Consider the following 21,399-nt stretch of genomic DNA (forward strand, 5'->3'; position numbering starts at 1 on the left):
TGGGGTGGTGGGTCCCTCAGACCAACGTCAACTGTGGCAGGACAGCCAGGGAGGAGAGGAGAGGCCAGCTATGCAGTTTCTAAGGCTTAGCTGCGGCAGATACGAGAATTATCATGTCCAGTGAAATGCATCATGTCCTTTAGTTAGAGGCTGTGAGAGGCTGCCAGCATCGGAGCAGGGGAAGCCTTGTGAGGTTTCCCAGCCCAGTTCCTTCCAGGTGAGCAGAGGGAGCCATGCGGAAGTAGGGTGGCCTGCTCATGGCCACAGCTGGTGGCAGAACCAGGGCTCAAGGCGGGGCTTTTTGTTCCACATCAGGAGAGCCTGAGGCTTCTCCTTGACATGGGAGGGCTGCCTGACATACCGGAACAGCATAGAACCAAACCAGGGGTGGATTGGGTGCCTTCTCAGGTGAGGGGTCTCCATGCAGAGGCCTAGGGAGACCCCGCCATGTGCCCTCGGCTCACTTGAGAGGAAAGGCTGCGCCTGCCAGTAGAAAGGAAGCTACAGACTCAGTGGCTCTGTATTCAAAAGGGAAAATGATGACTCCAGGTTGCTTTTTAGAGTTCAAATCAACATCTTTCTGCATAAATATATTTTTAACAGAATCTTTTCCTTGTTTTTAAAAGATAGGAAAACAGCTACTCCCAGAGAAGCCCAATTATTTTGGCTAACCCTCCTGCAAGTAATCATACAACATACAGGTCACAGGACATACAGGCCCCTGGGGAATACAGTGGGGGGCACCCTAACTCTGGCCCAGCCCATGTATTCATCACCACAGGCTACACTGGAGCCATCTAGTAAGAGCATCCTCTTCTGTTTTGCATCTCGCTTCATATTTGCTGAGCTGCTTTGAGATAAGAAGGGAAACAGAAACCTCTGTGTCATACGGATAGGCCTCCCCAGCGGCTCAGCCAGTAAAGAATCTGCCTGCAGTATAGGAGACCGACGTTCAGTCAGGAAGATCCCCTGGAGATCCCACTCTAGTATTCTTGCCCGGAGAATCCCATGGACAGAGGAGCCTGGCGGGCTACAGTCCATGGCGTTGCAAAGAGTTGGTTAGCGTTGCCAGTGGAACGCTTCTAGTCACAAAGAGTTGTGCTCTTGATTGCATGTAACCATCTGCCTCTTGTGTCATGGTCCAATCAGTATTCCTTCTCTGCACATGAGGCCAGTACATGCAGCATCCCATTTGTTTCAGATACACAATGTGATTCTCTGCGCCATAACTACTACTTTCCACCTGATGCCATGTGGACCCTACCTCAGAGAGATCGAGTTGGCCCAGAGCTGACAGTTAGATCTGCCTCCCCAAGGAGTCTGTTTTCTCCTCAGCCAGCCCCTGGAATTGTACTCCAAGACTGGGAGACATTCTGGGAGACCCTCCAAGAGACCCAGCTTTGATGGTCAGCCAAGTTTTTAAATCCATTCTGGATACTTTTCAAGCCCTGCAATATTTAGCCGCTTGTTGGTTGGCTACAGAACAAAATTTTTTTTTTAACACATGAAAATATCTCTGTGTCTGGGGAAAGGTATAAGGCTGGCCTGATTTACAAATGACAAAAAGTAAAGTTGGAAGCCAGTGTGGCCCTCAGGCCGCTGCTCCTTCCACCCAGGAGTAGACTTTCTTGTTTAAGCCCCACTGTTCAGAGAAGTCTTTCATAGTTGGCGGCTCTGTAGCCACCAGCTCCGGACACATAGCCGTGTTAATAACTGGAGAAAGAGGTGCCATCTGGTTACCAGGAGGCAGCAGCAATGGTCATTCAGGCTGTTCTGTGTGCAGTAGACACATGTGATTGGATAGAAATGGAAAAAGTCTTTCTTACTGCACATTGTGGTACCAAAAGTTTGAAAACCAGTATTTTAGTGAATCTGAAATACTCTCCTATAGGAAAACAGCCCATGTGAAGGACCATTTCAAGCAGAACAGCTCTGTTTGTCGAATTCTAAGAGATCCTAGTGGCATCTCATAAGGAAATATTTGAGATGCCACCCCCCAAGGAGATAGCTGAATTAAAAGAATCTGAGGCAACCCTGGCAACTCTCAGCCACCCTTTTCTAGCAGCAGTGAAATTTCTTTTACAAGATGTAGAGTTTTCTTTTCTGTTTTATGAAAAAATTGGTTATCCTTTAGCTCTGCTGTTGTTTCCCATCATATTTATAAAAACTAGTGGGCACTGTTTACCTATGGAGAAGCTTGTTTCGTTGCTCAGTTGTTCTCAAAGATGGGATTTTGCCTTCCAGGGGACATTTGGCACAGTCTGGAGACATTTTTTTTTGTTGTTGACACAAATGGTCTCTAGGGCGTGGAGGATGTGCTGTTGGCATCTAGTGGGTAGAGACTAAGAAGGATGTGAGATCACCTACAACCTACAGGCAGCCCCCCTCCCCAAACAAAGAATTATCCAGCTCCAAATGTCAATAGAGCCAAGCTAAGAAACCTTGATCTAAAGGAAGGCTTTTCTGTAGCAGACTGGGGTAAGTCTAAGAACAGTAGTTTCAGGGCCACGCTGCTGCATGGAATTAAGTATATCAGTGTCTCTACTTTTTACAGGAGCTTCCCCGGTGGCTCAGCAGTAAAGAATCTGCCTGCAAGGCAGGAGACGCAGGAGACATGTGTTCAATCCCTGGGTCGAGAAGATCCCCTGGAGGCCGGCATGGCAACCCACTCCAGTGTTCTTGCTAGGAAAATTCCCATGGACAGAAGAGCCTGGTGGGCTACGGGCCATGGGTTCCCAAAGAGTTGGACATGACTGCAGCAACTGACTGTGAAAATTTGGCTAAAAATCTAGTACTTCCTATGCCATTTGCCCCCCAAAAATCTTTATCCTAGAACAGATGCATTCATTAATTTTTAAAGTATTGTAATGAAAATTACAGGACCCATTGGATTAATGTTCTGTAAGTTGTAGAGACCCTTCTATGTGGTAGTTCATTTAAAAAACTATATCATACCATAACAGATTCTTCAGATGACTTATATGTTCATTTTGTAGAAAACACGAAAAGTGTTTTTAAGAGATTTTAAAGAGCAATAAATACAAAAGGAATCAGTTGAGTATATGATTTACATTTTTAAATGGACTTTTAAATAGTTGAAAAAAGGTGAAAGTCACTCAGCTGTGTCTGACTCTTTGCAACCCCATGGACTGTACAGTCCATGGAATTCTCCAGGCCAGAATACTGGAGTGGGCAGCATTTCCCTTCCCCAGGGGATCTTCCCAACCCAGGGATTGAACCCAGGCCTCCCACATTGCAGGCAGATTCTTCACCAGCTGAGCCACAGGGAAGCCTGAAAATACTGGAGTGGGTAGCCTATCCCTTCTCCAGGGGATCTTCCCAACCTAGGAATCAAACAGGGGTCTCCTGAATTACAGGCGTATTCTTTACCAACCGAGCTCTCAGGGAAGCCCTTTAAATAGTTGAGGTGTTGCTATTTATACAATTTCTAGCCTGCTTTTTTCTCCTACATTTCAAACATCAACCCAAATTATTTGAGCCTTTGTAGACACTCAGATGGCTGCTTGGTGCTCCATCATATGATAAGAAACCCTAGATTTCCTGAACACTGCTTTTGAATGCAGGTTATTATCAGTTTTTTTTTTTTTTTACTATCATAAATAATCTGTGATGGATATTTTTGGTTTTCATGTTAGTCAGTTGCACAGCAGCATGAATTGTTTTAAGGGCTTTGGGACATGGATATTTAATTCCTAGACGGTGATGGAAGCAGACAGAAAAGTCTTGTACCAAATGCAGCAGACATCTGGGACACAGAGAGACAGAAAGAGACCTAGGGACACCATTTGTATTACCTGGCTCACAGAAAAAGTTCTGGAATTCCTGGGAATGTGGATTTTAAAACTTGGCTAGATCAACCAAACCACGCATCTGCCTATATACATACACATCTGTGTAAGTAAATGCCAAAAAGTTAAACCAAGCTGGAGGGATAAACACCAAACTTTTAGCGGAGGTGACTCTGGGATAAATAATTGGGATTAGAGAGAAGGGCAGGCAGAGAGGAAGCACTTTAGGGTTTTTCCCCTATTATCTTTTCTATATTCTTCAAATTCTTAATTATGAGAATATATGTTCATATACATATAACTTGCATAATATTTACACCTAGCACGTTTTAGAGAATGAGTTGGATCCTCATAGGCAGGGCCTGAGCTGTGTCAGGATATACTTTTTACTCCTTTTTTAAACAACGCTAGCAGGGCGCCAGCTCATTTGGACGCACGAGTGAGTCTGTAGCAGGTGGGGTGTTCAGAGCTGAGAGGCTCACCTGCATTTAGATGAGAGCCCTTCATAACTTCTTCTCCTTCCAGCAGTGGACATGATGCCTCTGTATCCACGGTCTGTGACAGAGAAGCAGTGGGTGGAAACACACGGTCTAGGGCCAGGAGCCGGAGGGGTTCGGGTTGACGGGCTCACGTTACCCTTGGTTCCTACGCCTTTGCCCTGAGTGCCGGCGGAGCCAGGCTTTGTGAAGTGCACAGCGGGCCTGCGGCCAGCAGATGGTGAGATGGTTCCTGTGTCTTTCAGGCCGCACACCTGGTCCCTGGCTCCACGCCGATGCGGGCGGGCAGAGTTCTGATGACATCAAAGGCAGAAACGCTCAGGTAACAGAGCTCTCTGGTCCCTGAGTGTAAAACCAGGAAACCTCCTCAAGAAGCACACAGCTGTTGAGGTTTACTTTCCCCTTCATATTAATAACTTCATGTTTTACCTGGGGGAAGGAGACACATGGGCACCTGTTTCCAGCTGGGGTGAACCACTCATAATTTCAAAACCTGGAGAGTGAAAGAGGGCTTTTCTGGAATCATCAGAAGCTGCTTTGGCACGTGGGACCCCTGGGAATCCCTCTGCAACCATCACCCTGTTCACTGCCATCATCCTTCCCCGTTACCCTGGTCTGAGAAGCCCAGAGAGAAAAACTCTGTACCATGCATAAAACATAACTCAGTATTCCCTGTCATCTATAGAGTACCTGGCTTCTTACAACCACCACCACCCCCTCCCGGGGCGGGGGCAGGTTTCTACCATCAACATTGTCATTTAACTTGACCACTTTAGCCTCAAAATTCAAGTGCTGGTGGCTAGGGGAAAGCTGGGGGAGGAGGAAGCAGAGAGCTGCCCGTGTAAGACAGGCTTTGAAGAAATACCCTCATGCTCACACAAGGCAACCTGAACGCAGTGTGTGTTTTCTAACCTGGGCTGAGATGACGTTTCTCACTGCACAGGACAGAGTCTCATCTTTAAAGGCCCTTTGCTTCTTTGAAAACAGGGATTCTCGTCCCCTCCTGGCCTCCAGTTTCAGAGCTATGTGGCAAAAAGGGCAGCACCTGCAGGTTAGGTTGGAACCTGAAGGAAAGGGATGTGAGAAGGAATGAACTAGGTTCCTGGAAGCTGGGGGAGGTGAAGGTTCCTTGAAGGAGGACAGGCACCCTCCTCCCCTTCTAACCACAGCTGATCCAATTTTGAGAACTGCAATAAACATTCTTGGATGATTGTAGGTTTCAAACTGGGTGGGTGTATGATTGCAGTTCAGAGAAGGATATATACAGAGAAAAAAAAAGATAGGAAGAATAGACACAAAGTTGTTAACAGGCATTTACTCTGCCAGCTTATGACTGAATTTGACTTATTTGTGCATTTATGCAATTTCTGAATTTTCTACAATAAATGCATTACTCCCGCGATCAGAAAAATATGGTAATAATCAAAATAATATTCCCTACATTACACAACTTTTTATAGTTCAGAGAACTTACATATGCTATTTCATTGGATCCTTTTCAGCAACTCTGTGATATAAGCTGGAGAGACTTATCTTTAATGCCTTTTTTTCAATATGAGAAAACCAAGCTCTGAGGGGTTAAGGAACTCACCTGAGGTCACATGTACAGACCTCTGACTCCTTGTCCAGTGCTCCTTCCACTGGCCCTCACTGCTGCTTTCCCTGGCAGGTCAGAATTGCCAGGACAGGAGTCACCCTCACCTCTAGACGTTATAAGCATGATGGAACGTTCCATACTGTCTGGTCCCTAACCTCATGGCAGGCACACATCTGAATCCCCTGAGCCCATAAAGTCTAGTCAAGGATGGACTGTAGTCTGTCTTGGGCATCCCATAGTCAAGAAGATCTTTATGTCTAGGTGGACACCACGTTAATTCATGTTTTACTTCAGTGAGGCAAAAAGAAATTGCCCGGAGAAATCACGGAATTTCAGACATGGTGAACAGAGCCCCGGGGGTGCTCTTCTTTTATGGGCCAGAGCCCAAGTGATCCATGCAAGGCTGGGAGCCCTAAACTGGAAATCTGAGAGCCTGGGGCCCTTTCTCTCTTTTTCATTGCCTTGTCTCTAGATTGCCACCAAGTTCTTAGCTTTTCTTAGCTTCCCGTCAAGTGGTCTGCTGGTACATGGTCCCTAAAATGTTTCTGATGACATTCGGTCCCCACCTGAAACAAGCTACACTTCCCTTTTCCACCCACGACCCGCTGGGTGAAGATCAGCACCTTGCATATGATGGAACCATCAGACCCGGGCAGCCTTGCAGGCATGAGGGAAAGCCAGCCCTGGGGATGGTTCATTTACCTCTGACCCCACCTGGTAACACTGTTGTGTTTCCACAGTTAGCCCTTAAGACGCTCCGGTGAGAAGACAGATGAAGCCAACGTCCTGTGAGCCACCTGGAGGTCCATATGGCAGGGTGGGCATCCCCAGGAGAACGTCAGACCTCACCATTCTCAAGTCGTAATTTAGCTGACACGCAGGCTCTGAATGGAGCGTTTATTGTAAATACGTGTTTTGCACAGGCTTTAAATCAGTATTATAGTCAACTATTATTTGAATAATTTAAAACACATGCACATTATTTCTCCATTTTTAAAAGTGCACCTTGGCACAGGTGACAGCCCTGTCCCACCGCATAGTGTCCATTCCATGACTGTAAATACGTCTGCAGGCTGGCCCTCCCTAGACTTGCAACTGTTTTTAGAAGATTCCTTAGTTTCCCAAAGTCATAGTATCCACAATGGCTTCTTATTGGCATGATTTTTCTAGTCTCATCACACAAACTGCAAAATCAAACCAGGTAATGCCTTATGAACAACGCGGCTCCCCAAGAGTAGCGTGTCCCTCACCCAGATGCCGCCACACGGCCCCCAGTGGACAAGACGCCACATCCTGCTCCCATCCTGCAGTACAAGGATTCTTTTGCTGCCTCATGTAAATATAACGCAGATCGAAGGCAAGACTGGCCTCAGTTCCTCCGAGGCTGAACACAGGGCCCCTTGTGTAACCGAACAGTCCTGCAGGTAGCCAACGCCCTTAGTGTTTACACTACCCCTCGTGCCCACGCTTCTGCGATGGTCCTTCCTGTCCCTCTGAGCCCCCATCCTGGCAGCCAGGGTGAGGTGAGCTGAAGGAGATTTCACTATGTTCCCTGCAAATGAGAAACCTACATAAGTCATCATTAATTCTGTCTCAGAGATCTTTTCTTTTTCCTCCCCGAGTGCAGGGTTTATCATGGAAAGCATGACATGAACAAGTATCGACTCAAACATATTCTGAAATACCTGCCTCAAATATCAAGTGTCCCTCGCCCACCCTTAGGGAACCTGGATCCACCCATCAGGCAAACCTTAGCACCTTTCTGAGCTGGTCTGAGAGTGCCCCAGTCCCTGTGGTGGCACTCAACTAGAGGGGGAAAAGTATATGAGTTCGGCTAGCCCTGTGGATGGGTCAGGACTGGCTGTGACCTGTGGCTGCTCCTCTCATGCCCTTTTTCTGGGGCTGGCAAGGGAATGAAAGTGTGTTTTTGCTTGCTGCCTGACCTCATCCTTGGAGGGAAAGCTGTGACTGAGGAAGGAGAGAAAAATAGAAAAAAGCAGACTGACCCCTCATCTGTGCTCAAAACAGCTGCAGATTAAAGGAAATCCGGGAGAGGTGGAAAGAAAACAGTGAAAAATGTTTCCTTTGAAACAGCCCACTCATGCCCTCACACCTTAAGGATGTAATGCCGAGAACACGCCATGCGCAGAAAACAGACCGTTAGTGGGGTTTTGGCAAACATGTGACCGCATCCACCACCTCCTGTCTGGAATGGAGGCTGACCCTGAGATGGTGTCCACCATCACTGCGTACTCTCTCATTCCAAACAGAAGCCACTGTGCAACGTCAAGTTCCCTTCCCTGGGGAATAAATCATGCCAAACTGTAACAGCTAAATCAATGAAAAAGAAGCTTTTGCAGGTCATCAGCTGTGCATATACCTGATCTGTCTTATTGGTTCTGCAAGCTTTCCAAAAGGTCAGAACTTTTAAAATATAACACTATCCACTCCACCTCTCTCCCAGTTGTACAAAATAATTACAAGGGTTTTTTAACAATCATGATTAAGAAGGCGCTAGACCAAAACCGTTCTACCTTCAGAGTAGACTGCCTGCCCCGATGAGGTGTTTACACACTGATGTTCTGCACCACTGGGATAGAAATTCAAAATAAAACTATTCGAGGTCAGAGGGAAGAAATGTGCAGAAACCAAAAATTGCAATTAGGGAAAAATCTCAGGAATCTGGCATCACATCTCTCCTCCAGACCCAGCACTGAATTCCTGCCCTTTGAACTCTTGTGGCAGGCAGGACAAATACTTCACCTCTGGACCACAAACTCAAACAGAGTGCCCCTCCCATCCTCGAGTAATCTCCCCAGCACCGTGGTCTGTGACTCTCCCAGTGTTTCCTGTGTATTTTCTATTTATTGATCTTCCCTCTGCAGATTCATTTCTTTGTATTAATAAACTTTAATAAGTGGGAATGCTTCCAGTTGTTTACTTGTTAAAGCCGATTGACGGTCGCCAGCACCAATCTAAGCCAACCATCTTTAAGGATTAGAAGGGCTCAGACAGGATACTGACACAGGACCCAGCACTTGCTGTAACATTCTGTGATAGAAATGGGGCCTTTCTTTTTGGAGCTATACTACAGCTGAACTAAACTACAGAATGTTTTCCTGACTTTTGTAGCTAATTAAACGAATGGGTATTTGAGAAAACCAAGCAAGGGAAAAAATCAAATGTATTTTGTAACAAGTAGATACACTACTTATTCACTTTTATTAATATCAAACATGCTTACAAATTCTGCTAACTTGTGTTGAAATGGAGCAGCTTTCAACTTGAAATACACTTAGCACCACCCCCTCAGCTTAGCAAATGCCTTAAAAAATCTCCTGTGTGGAGCAGTCTCATCACCATCTCCATTATGGTGTCTTCAGGTGGCCTCTTTGGAACCTGGTACAGCAGAGATAAGGTTTGCCTGATAGGTATGTTGGCTTCAGGGAAAATATGGATCTGAATCTTGATTCTGCATCTTACAAGTTTAACCAGTCTATGCCTCAGTTTCCTCATCTGTAATATAGAGGCATAAATATGTCCTTAAGTGTATAGTGGTGAAGATGGAGTAATATAACACCTGGGCAAGCCTTCAACCCTCAGGTCACAACAGACCCAGGTATCAGTGTGTACAGGCACACACACACACACACACACACACACACACAAACATACACACTGCAGGGTACGAGCAGTTTGCTTACTACACATTCAGTCTCACACTCAGCTCTCACTGGCTGTGTCCCAGGCATTCCATTCAGACGTTCACTGAGCTGCTCAGATCCCCAGCTCAGCTGGGATAACAAGGAGACAGCAGTAATTACAATTCATAGATGCTCCTGAAATAAATCTCATCTAGAAACTAATTTCAAAGTTGGCTGCTACACACTTTGCATCTGAATTAGTTAAGGACCTGACTTGTTTTATCTGCTGTCTTTATTAGCTGAAGCACAGATAAGCTCTCACATGACCAAAAGGGCCCATCTGAGTGCAGAAGAAAAGCAATGAATGGCCCAAGATAACTGACAAAATGGATGAGGATCTCTAAAGCCATTGACTGTGGAGGAGGGGAAGTGGCCATAGTTCCAGGCAACTGGAAGTTCTGGGTAGAAGAGGTGGTGCCTAGAAGGGGAAGGGGAGCAACTTAATGGGAAGGGCTGTGGACTCCAGAAGCAAGCTCCAGGTTCAGACCATGCCCCCGGAGGCCTGGCATCCTTCACAAACCTGTTATGAACTGAACTGCATCCTCCAAAACTTCTCATGCTCAACTCCTAACTCCATACCTCAGAAAGCAACCTTGCTTAGGAATAGAGTCGTTGCAGATATAAGTTCAGATGAAGTCCTACTGAAGTATGGTGGACCTTTAATCCAATGTGACTGATATCCTTATAAAAAGAAATTTGGACACAGACATATACACAGTGAGGATGCTGTATGAAGTCAGAGATTAGGGTGATGCTTCTACAAGTCAAGAAATGCTGAAGATTGCCAGCAAACCCCCAGAAGGTAGGGGAGAGGTGTGGACAGGTTCTCCCTCACAACCCTCAGAAGGAACCAACTCTGCCAACACCTTGATCTTGGACTTCTAGCCTCCAGACTGTGAGATAATAAATAGCCACCTGGTTGGTGGTCCTTTATTATGGCAGCCCTAGCAAACTAATACACACTCTGTTACCCTGGAACTTTGCAGGAGTTTATGTTGATGGAAAAAGAGCTGAGAATAAAAATAGCAGCTCCTTGTCATATAAATGGGGTCGTCATTTACTCTGACCTTGACATAGGTCATTTGTTGCCAGTGACTATGTCCTGTTTTCAAGAACAAGACATTCAGTTGCATTTCCCTGTCACATGGAGATAGAATCATTGAAGTAACCTGGCATTTCTAGGTCACAAGAGTGAGAAGAGCTGGTTTCTTTCTTAAGTGGCATCCTTTCCTCTAATGGAGCTTCTATGGCTTTAAAATAAAGACACTTGGCATAGATGGCACCAGCCATTCTGATGATTGTTTTTAATTTGGTAAAATACCCATTAACATAAAATTTACCATTTTAGTAATTTTTAAGTGTACAGTTTAGTTGTGTTAAGCAAATTCACCGTGTTGTGTGACCAGTCTCCAGAACTCTTTTATCATCTTGCAAAACTTAAACTCAATACCCCTTACACATTTCCATTCCCACCCCTCCAGCACCTGGCAACCAGCATTCTACTTTCAGGCTCTATGAGATTGACTACTCTTGGCAATTCATAAAAGTGGAATCAAATATTTGACTTTTTTTTGAGAGTGGCTTATTTCATTTAACATAAAGTCCTCAAGGCTCATTTTTGTTGTAGCATGTGTCAAGAGTTTCCTTCCTTTTTAAGGCTGAATATCCCATTGCTTGTCCATACAAATCATTGATTCATTCATTGATGGATACTTGGCTTGCTTCCACCTTCTGGTTATTATGACTAATGCTAGTATGAATATGCGTGTAAAAAAATCTATTCGAGCTATTCCACCTTCAACTCTTTTGAGTATATACTCAAAAATAAAATTGTTCGCTTATATGGCTTAATTCTTTTTAATTTTTTGAGAAACCTCCATATCATTTTCCATATCAGCTGTACCATTTTATATCCCCATCAACAGTGCAGAGGGTTACAATTTCTCCACATCCTTACCAACACTAATTTTCTGTTTTCTTGATAACCATCCTGACCGGTGTGAGGTGGTATGTCATGGTTTTGTGTTTATTTTAAAGAGTGAGTTTATTGACACAATGGATAAATGAAGAAAACACTTAACTTGATTGGGTTTTCCAAAGATTCCAGTCATAAAATATTTCCCCTTTCATACATTTTCTATGTTGTGGCCAATGCTCACATTTATTAATAAAACACAAGATAGAAGAGGCCCTGCGACATTAATTTCAGTACTTTTTTATTGTATGTTTGATGTATTTAGAGACAATTCCAAGGGCAAGCACTGGATGGGAAAGTTATCTGGTTTGTAGATATTTGTACAAAAGGCTATTAAGACGACAGTCAGTTCCCACTGCAGGAAACAGCAAGGTTCTCCTTTTTTATTATTCCCTGCCCCTAGCATTTTCCAGCTCGCACATTCAACTTCTCACAACATGACCGCAAACATATACATATTCATCCCCACGAGAAATCCGCACGGGACATCTTGGGATGTTTGGATTCAGTCAGATAAAGCACGTCTGACACAAACCACAGGAGAGGAGCTGGGACTTAAGACCACGTGGAATGAAAGGCCACAACAACCACAGGGAGGCACAGGCAGTGCTGGGCGGGGCGACCTGCCGCCCCTCCCCGCCCCTGCCCCGCCCCTGCCCCGCCCCCACGGGAAAGTGAGTGAAGTCGCTCAGTCGTGTCCGACTCTTTGCGACCCGTGGACTGCAGCCCACCAAGCTCCACCATCCATGGGATTCTCCAGGCAAAAATACTGGAGTGGGTTGCCATTTCTTTCTCCAGGGGATCTTCCCGACCCAGGGATCGAACCCGAGTCTCCCACACTGCAGGCAGACGCCTTAACCTTGGCACCACCAGTGGCTTCCCTGAAGACCTTCTCCAGAGATGACTGGACTCCTCCTCATTCAAGAATGCAGCCCGTGGTTTCTTAACAGATACACTGGCCCCACCTGGCTTTCCTGCCGGGCTGGGCAGAACTGTGTAATAACTGGACCCGCTTGGGATGACAGCAGGGCGCAAAGGAGTTTGCCTCATTGATGATTATTTTTTACACCTAATAATCCATCCAAAAGTGAAGGAACTTCACTGCTAATATCTAATAGGCACACACTTGCTCTGTTAGCTTATAAGAATGACTCTTTCTAATAATAACACTGTCTTATGTTACTGGGCACTAAAGAATCACCATAGTTTCAAATATGTCCTTATTCTACTTAAAATTCCAGACCATCTCCAAGGATGAAGGAGTACTACTTCTGCTTTGCTAATTTACTCTTACTGGAGCTTCTGCTCCTCCTTAGTTAGAGTGGTAAATCCCATCTACTAGCCAAGACTAACTAGCTTATGTTTGGTTATAGGGCATGAGAACAGGGGAGAGAGTCTGTCCTTCAAGGCCACGTCTTCCTTCTGCACAAGGTGTGCACAGCCCCCTCCCCTCCCCCAAATCGTAATGGATACACAAACGGCATTTTAGGAAGCTATTTACACACTGACCTTTAAACATTAACTTTCATAGTTCACCTTGCATATATTCATTTTCCCTTTAGAAAATCAATCCCTGCTCAAGAAATTATCCACGTAATGATAAGCATTTTTCAAAAACAGAGTCTGTTAGGAGCATTTAAAAACAAACATCCCCCTCAGCAAGTGTCCTCAAAATCCAACTGCATATTTCAAACTGTTACTGTCACTAGAAGTGAACATCCACATCAGCAGATTCTTTGCTCTCTTCTTGTCTTTCCCCACGCATCCCAATGCACAAAGAATCTGTCCACTGCTATTATTCAAGCTTTAACTGTACACCTCTGTACAAGTCTGAGCATCCCAGCCTCTTTAACTTCTGCCAGAAAAGGGCTGCCCCGCCCTCTAGTGGTAAGACAGTGGCATCACAATTGTGATAATAGCATTAACCCACACAACTCTTAGTTATAGTTGGCCTTTTTCTGGGTTGCTGGACTAAGGTCAGTGTCCTTAACAGAAGTGGTCATTGTTGTTTCCCACTGCACAATGGCTGGGTAATGGCATAAGGCTGGCTGGGTTATCCCGTGACCTTGCTTGGCCCATAATAATGAAAGCTGGACCTCTAGGTAATTTATTCTCACTAGACTTCTTTTGCTCAAACCCCTAACCACCTTGGGTATCTCAGACATGCCAGGTCTGATGAACTGTTTCTATGACAGGGGAAGGAGAGACCATGTGGTAGAATTTTATAGTGGTTTTTTGCATCATCTTGTTTTAAATAACCACTCAGCAGGTGGGTTTGGGAGGGGATGAGGTGCCTGTGTCATCCTCAAGCCTTGCCCTTCCCCACTCAACAGCTGTAGACAGACAATCTCAGAATGGCCATGCCACCTAAGAGGAGACCCTAAGCTCTCACTGAAAGCCCAGACCAAGCCCAGACAAAATTCAGCAACCACAAGCTGCTGTGAACGATCGCTGTTAAGTTTTCTCGGCTCAAATATTGCTCCCATGTCTCATCACTCACAGAGGTTACACATTTTCAAAACTTCTGGGCAAAAAATTCACAGTGCTCTTATGCCTACACCCTTGGAGGGGAGCTAGTAGAAAAAAAGATTTGTTCCAGTGACACCTGTAACCCTCAGTGTCTACGTCTGTGTCTGGGGCCCAATTCCTCTCCAGCTCTCGCGGCATATGATACATTGCAGCTGGAAAACGAGTCTAACTGGAAGTTACTTCGAAGACTCCTGATACTCATAGTATTTCCATTTGCAAACACCTATCACCAGTGAAGGTGATTAGGCCCAGATGGTGCAGGTCAGGCTGGAGAAATGAAGCCACAGCCCTCCCACCCATTGCTGTATTAACATGTACACCTCTCCTCCTCATCTCTGCCTCTGTGCATGTCAAGAGTGGTTGAGAGTTTCAATAGCTGGAGGTAAGACCCCTGCCACCACCACCACCTGCCCACTTCAGCTACTAGCCTGAAAGTGGCTACCGGGCCATGTGGGGCGTGAAGAATAAAGGGAAAGATCAGGGCAAGCCAGGTGCTTTCTCCACAGCTTTGTGGGCTGTAACAGGGTTGGGCAGGAAGGGCGGGGGTGGGACTGTCCCCTGGAGTGAAATGCTTCTCCATCCATCTGTCGCCTTCCTGCCCTCTCTCTTCCCTGTGCTGAGCCCATCTGGTCTTCTTCACACGCTCTCCTGAGCTCTGCTGGTAAGTTAGATCCTTCATGAGCCCACAACATGGGAAACAAATCAGTTTAATTAAAGTCTCTGCTGAGATAATGGGGTGGCTGCTCAGATTCCAGCTACTTTAACTGGAATCTAAACAGCCAAAAGTTTCTCCTTTTCCTTCCTTCATTAGCTGAGAAATTTGCAGCTTTGTGGGGTGGAACTCTGCCACAGGGCCATTTAATTAATTCTAAACTAGGCCCAGAATCATTTCAAGACACAAGCGCATCTACGCGCTGGGTGAATGGCAGGGACAGCCCCTTGCCTGGTAGGAGAGCCACTCCCTGATCAGGAGTGTTACCTGTGCAGCCACCCCTGAATCCCTACGGGGATGAGGGGCTGGGCAGGCTTCAGCTCACACAGAAAGCGGAAGCCATCTGTGTGGATCTGCACACGAGCGCAGTGCACAGGTTCTTTCGGATCAAGAGAATCTGGAAGGAGCTGTGCCTGGAGCCAGCGGAGTCCCCTTCATTCCTTCCCACTTGTTTTGCATCTCAGAAGACACAGCCGGGGGCATTCTGTGTTACTGGCCTGTGCTCAGGGTCTCAGTGGAAGCCTCCCTGGGGCACACACACACAAGAGCTCAGGGCCAGACAAACGCCTTTTGTTAACCTGAAAGAAATCGCTACTGAAAGAGTAAGACTCCAAGAGATTTTGCCTTTCCCGCAAACTCGGCGCCATGGAGCCTGTCTTCCACGGCTTTGGTGGACTCTAGTCCTCCCATGAAAAGGCTAATGTGTCCATTGTCACTGAAATACAATAATAGCAGCTTAAAATCCACACAGTCATACGATCAGACAACAGGCAAGGGGATACACGTTACACTGCAGAAGGAGGGGATCTACGCTGCAGAAGAAGGGGGCGGTGTTGTAAGGTTCAAGGCAGAACACAAGGGGACTGTGACTTTGACGCATCTCAACTTTCTCATTTTACTTGGACAGGAGAGTGGTTTGTTTTGCTGGTAATTTAGTAAGGTGGGAAAATTTAAATAAGAAGGGGAAAGGGAACGCTTACTTCACTTAAAGAACTTAATCTCCGTGTCCACACAGTCATAGAAGAGATCCCCCACTTCGGTGGGGTCCAGGGGGTCACTGCTGGTCAGGATTTCCTCCATGGCTTCCAGGCCTTGCTTCTCTAGTTCCAGCATCGTCTTCCTCAGCTTCTGACCTTGCTCCTGAGAAGGATAAAAAGAGTCGGGGCCACTGGAGTGGATGCTGAAAGCCCTCTGAGGGCCCACCCCCACTCCATTCAGTGGGCTTCCTGCGGGACTGCCACGGGGTGCCACTGTGGTGATGTCACTGCTCCGCCCGGAATACTTCCCGCTGCATTCAGGATGCAATCCAGACTCCTGAGTGACAGTGGGGAAGGCCCTCTGCAGCCCACAAGGCTCCTGCTTGTCTCACCTCCTGCCCTGCCTCCTGCATCTCCTTTCTCTGCAGCCAGACTGAATTAGCTGCCTTCCTCCAACCCATGATACTCCTTGCCACTGCACAGGCCACCCTGCTCTCCGCCAACACTTGGTCAGCTCGTGCCCACCGTCAGAATGCCCTTCCTCGGGGCTCCCCATCCAATGCCTTTCCTTCTGCCATGGCTCTTCTCTTCCTGTCTTGTGACGGTCTGTCTACTTGCCTGGGTCTCCTGTTAGATGCAATCACCCAGGGAGTAAGAATGAGGCTGATCTCTATGTTCCTCCATCGGACAGAGGAGGCACTCTCAACAATGCCTTTTGAATGAATAAATGGATCCGTGAATGGCATGTCTATCCCCAATTTACTGTTTCTTCTGAAGGGGTGACATCTCTTCTTCCAAGTGAGAGTCACTCATTCACAGTGGATGACAGGGAGAAGCTTTCGTTTGTCCAGTTACTCCCAGAACAGGGGAACGGGTATTACCATTCATCCACCATCTCCCAGTGCTGCCTTAACTCAAACCAATGGTCATTTCCAAATTTCAAAGTCCACCCAGCCTCATCTACCTCACCTCTTGGAAATTTTGTGTAGGATGCCTCAGAACACACAGGCCTTCCTACCTCTGCCTTCATTTGCCAAATAACCAGAAAACTGTGCATCAGGGAGTGACATTTCCCCCCTACTCGGGCTCACTGTCATCCACCTAAAGCGTGCACCATCAGCAATCAGGGCAGGCGGCCCTGGACAGAGCTAGTGCAGTGTGGCGGCAGCATTCCAGTTCCGGGGACACACCTGGCAGGCAGGACAAATATCGGATAACTGTGACTTTTGCACGTCAGAATGGTCATTTCTGGGGCACAGAAGAGCAGGGTCTAGAAACAGGGAGACTACCCTTCTCAGGGATGCTTTCTGAACTCCCCTGGATTTACTGTTGATGTTGTCCTTTTTATCCTTCTTAGAAAGCCCACTATACCAGATGTAAGAGAAGCAGCTTACCCAGTCCATGCAAAATGTGTGCACCGATTCCCTATATGAGGTCCCTCTTTTCAAGACAAAATGGAGCTTCACAAGTTGTTAAATAAATGCCTGGGAAGCAGGTGAGCATCTAACAACTATGTTCCTTCCTTCTCTGTCAGCAAAATAGAAGCCTGGGGGGACTTCCCTGGTGGTCCAGTGGTTGAGAATCCCCCTCCCAGCGCAGGGGACACAGGTTCAATCCCTGGGCAGGGAACTAAGATCCCACATGTCATGGGACAACTAAGCCCGTGTGCCACAATTACTGAGCTTGCACTCTAGAGCCCACATTTCACAACTAGAGAGAAATGTGCAATGAAGACCCAACACAGCCAAAATTGTTTTAAAAACATATAGGCTTGGATTTTACTTGAAAGCCTATCACTAACGGCTGCTATGGGCATATATTGAATATTTCTTTTGTTTGAACTGATGTTACTTTATTAACCAAAGTTTTGGGTAGAGGAAGGAGGGTTGCACTTTGAAGAAGAACTATTTTAAAACTGACAGTTAATTTTAAAACTTTTTACATGAAAAAAATATACAGAACTTAAAATTTACCACTTTAACCATTTTTAGGCATACAGTTCAGTGGCATAAATACATTCACACTGTTATGCAACCATCACCACCAACCATCTCCAGGGATTTTTTGAAGACTCACTTGCAAAAAAACCACAAAACTATGATTCCATCTTTAAAGTGCTGCCATAATACAACTGTTTACCTCCAAAAGTATACAAACAATTTCTGACCACAGGAAACCAGTTCTCCCAACTAGTACTGCACATTTCTGTTATTCCCAGGTGGACAGTAAGTAAAAGAGGGATATTCTTAGGCCACTGCATTTTGAACAACATCCAAAGCGGAGGCTTGCTTTCACTGGGTTTCGAGAGGCTGGCTGGAACAATTACCACCAGCATTCTAGCGAGGGCCTCGGGCCTCGGGAGCCTGGGTTTCTGGAAGCAGACTAGCTGGAGAGGAGGAAAATGATGAGCTTGTTATCCGCTTTCTGGTCTCCTTCCTGGTGACCTCACCCGCGCCCAGGCCCCCACTCGGGCTCACCTCGTCACTCTCCAGGACGGCACGGGCCCACTCGTGCGCCTTGTACAGCTCGTGCCGGCGGTCTGGCTTCTCCTGGAACCGAGGCTCCTTTTTGGCAGGGTCGTCGTCCCCAAAACAGGGAGACTGTGCTTTGGGGACGAGTTTTACGTCATCAACAAAGATGAAAGGCTTGAATATGGACCTGGAGAGAAAGGAGAGCACTTCAGCCAAACCAGGTTCAGGGCCTGAGGACAGCAGGCATTCCAGGGGTCAGCTCATGGCGGGTGGCAGGCGGGTGCCTCCCGAGAGAGAGTGCCAACTGCATATTTTAGTGATTATTTTAATAAAACTAACTGCCAATTATAAGTTGCAAAGTGCTCTATTTACAGTGAGGAGACATCGACACAGACTAGCTTTCTTCTGGGAAGGCCTTTTGAGAGCTCCTTTCAGCTCCATGAACACACACGGTGCTTTGAGGAAAGGGTGCAATGGGCCACCGATGTGAGTCAGTCTTTCGCCACCATGGACCATGGAACAAGGCCCCCTGGAAAGGCAGGGTCTGAGACCTCACCTTTTTTTTTGTTAGGTTCTACCTTATTTGAAAATGTTTGGAATATCTCTGACAGACTCAAGGAGGGCACAGATGAAGACAGATGACCAAAACAGAACCCCAAGGGCCCCAGAGAGGGCACGCCATAGAGAACAGAAGTCTGGTTGTGTGAGAGGGCAGCCGAGGGCATAGTAGGCGGCTGAAGCAAGAACTCTTTGATTCGGCTCTTTTGGCACAAGGGGTGTAACTTTAGGGACACGGTTTTGTATGTGAGTGCCCATGTGTGCGTGCACATGTATGCGTGTGTATACCTGTGCATACCTGGGGACACAGCAACACACCCAATGTGCACACACCCTGAAACAGCTGGGTACCTAAGAAACTGTGTCTTGGCATTCTAGGCCGATGGGGTCTGTGGCGAGCACAGCTGACTGAAACAGCAGGGAGAGAGCTTTACTCTCCCAGCTCTGTACCCAGAAAGAACACAGCTTGATCAAAGCAGTGTTCCAGGGGAGCATGGCACCTCTGGGCCCCGAGGGTGGCCTGTGTTCAATCACACCACAGGGGCACCTGCAAAAACAATCAGAGAGAATGAGACAAGTGTATGGCTTCGACTGGGGTTATTCTCTGTCCTCTTAACTTAGTGCACCTTGACCCACTCTGTGCCTCCAATGGGTGAGAAGTGAGCTGGGAAGTTGAATCCCTGAACCCCGAGGTCCCTGGGCTATCCAGTGTGCCACACATTTTCACATACACAACCATCTGCAAAGTGCTGGGAACCCAGGACCCTTGCACCCAAACTGTGTCCTTGGACTTGAGCATCAGTATCACTCTCAGGCCCCACCCCCATCCTGCTGACTAGAACCTGCTTGTTAATGTCCCCAGGAGACTGATGACATCCAGGTCTAAGGAGCATAACCAAAGACAACAGTAACCAGCAGCGAACCCTCAGATTAGTTCCCTGAGGTTATCAAGGGAAAAGGACTCAGGTGAGAGAAAGACCGTGATCACAGCATGAAAGATCCCGCTCGTGTTAATTTCATTTGAATACTGAAAGCAGCTGCACCCTAAGCTTGTGAAGTGGGTGAAAACAAGTTTAGTTGCTCAGTTGTGTCCAACTCTTTGTGACCCCATGGACGGTATCCTGTCAGGCTCCTCTGTCCATGGGTTTCTCCAGGCAAAAATACTGGAGAGGGTTGCCATGCCCTTCTCCAGGGAATCTTCCTGACCCAGGGATCGAACCCGAGTCTCCTGCATTGCAGGCAGATTCTTTACTGTCTGAGCCGCCAGGGAGGCCACCAGGTAAAGTGGGTGGGACTGGTTAAGTGCTGGTCTCTGCAGGTGATGCAAACACATACAGGAAACTGGCTCTGCCCACCAAGAAGTATGAGGCACAGGCACATGGGCTGGGCCTAATTCCACAAGGCCACATCCTCCCAAAATCCTTCCCTCCCTGAGAAACCAGGAGCTACCTTGTACAGAGGGAACACTCACTACCACTTGCGACTGCCTCCTGAAAACGCAGCACTTCTCTTCCCTCCTCCTGAATGTCAAGTGGGTGACTGCTGAAAGTGGAAGGAAATAATGCAAAAATTTTTAATGTCTACAGAATTTTGATCTCATGGAGTTGAATTCTCCAACTGGTCATTTAGTTGAGGGTATTTTGAGGGTTTACTGGAAGAGGGTAATGGATGGGGAGGGATAGAAGAGGTGGTGGTAAGGGCGAGTCCAGTAGAGAGAGATCCAAAACTAACTTCCTCCAGGCACCTCTGGTTTCAGACAACACAGCAGCTTCACAGCAGGCAAATGTCCTACCCTTCTGGGCCTGACAGCCCTCGGGGTTTCCTGAAAAGTCAGTGCGCACACTGTCTTCTAGCAGACTAGAAGCCTCCTGCAGCCTCCTTGGCCTGCACTGAGATCTCCTGAGAGACCCTGCAGCCCAGAGCCTGCATAGTTCACACCTCCCCCCCTAGGCCTGGCATTGCACCAAGAGGGGTCAGCCAGGGCTCCCATGGGCTTGAGCTTGGACTTGGCGGTGAGGCTGGGGCAGGCTCAACCATGGTGAGTCAGAGGATCAGCAGTGTCCAGCACAGCTGCTGAGCCTGGGCTGCCAAGGAGACCCCTTGGGACAGGGGTTCTCCCACTTCACATGGCCCCAGGTCACACAGCCGGTGCTCACTTCTGTATCCCATACAATCCCCCGAAAGGAACCTCTCTCTTCCACCTCTCCAAAGTCCTAGTGAGAGTCAGGTTTCACAGGCAAGCCCGTCATTTAATTTTTGGAACTCGGCGCGGCTCAGGACCATCCTGAAACTGGCCCCATGGGGAGAACCATGGCACTGGGTCCTCCTGAGCAACTGCCCAGGTCTGCCTGCCTCACCACAGCAGGGCCAGGAATTAGGCTGGACTCCGAATATGGGTCTGTGTCCCCTCTTGACCTCTGACCAGCTGTGGGGCCCATCATTTTTCCTCTCTGTCTCTCAATGGGCTGCGATGATCTCTCCCTTTCAGCTGCTAAAGCTATTGTGCTATTTCTCTTTCTACATCATGAGGCTTATGAACCTGTGCTTTCAAGAAGTTCATGGTAAGCACA

At 47.1% G+C, this 21,399-nt stretch overlaps 2 protein-coding genes across 4 annotated transcripts in view; one reads left to right on the top strand and one right to left on the bottom strand.

The window, feature by feature from the left end:
- WIPF3 (WAS/WASL interacting protein family member 3) overlaps positions 1-8,837 on the top strand; it is an 83,762-nt gene extending 74,925 nt beyond the window's left edge. Inside the window, exons 8-9 of the mRNA XM_018047101.1 lie at positions 4,552-4,628; positions 6,644-8,837. Of these exons, the coding sequence (XP_017902590.1) occupies positions 4,552-4,628; positions 6,644-6,667 (101 nt within the window). The 3' untranslated portion in view covers positions 6,668-8,837. The remainder of the gene's footprint in view (positions 1-4,551; positions 4,629-6,643) is intronic.
- SCRN1 (secernin 1) overlaps positions 12,878-21,399 on the bottom strand; it is a 64,404-nt gene continuing 55,882 nt past the window's right edge. For all 3 annotated transcript variants that reach the window (XM_018047104.1, XM_018047103.1, XM_018047102.1), the window contains 2 exons: positions 18,278-18,458; positions 12,878-15,963 (listed from right to left, as the gene is read on the bottom strand). In XM_018047104.1, the coding sequence (XP_017902593.1) occupies positions 15,805-15,963; positions 18,278-18,458 (340 nt within the window). In that variant the 3' untranslated portion in view covers positions 12,878-15,804. The remainder of the gene's footprint in view (positions 15,964-18,277; positions 18,459-21,399) is intronic.

This window comes from Capra hircus, chromosome 4 (assembly GCF_001704415.2).
Source record: "Capra hircus breed San Clemente chromosome 4, ASM170441v1, whole genome shotgun sequence".
In the NCBI taxonomy this organism is placed as follows: domain Eukaryota; kingdom Metazoa; phylum Chordata; class Mammalia; order Artiodactyla; family Bovidae; genus Capra; species Capra hircus.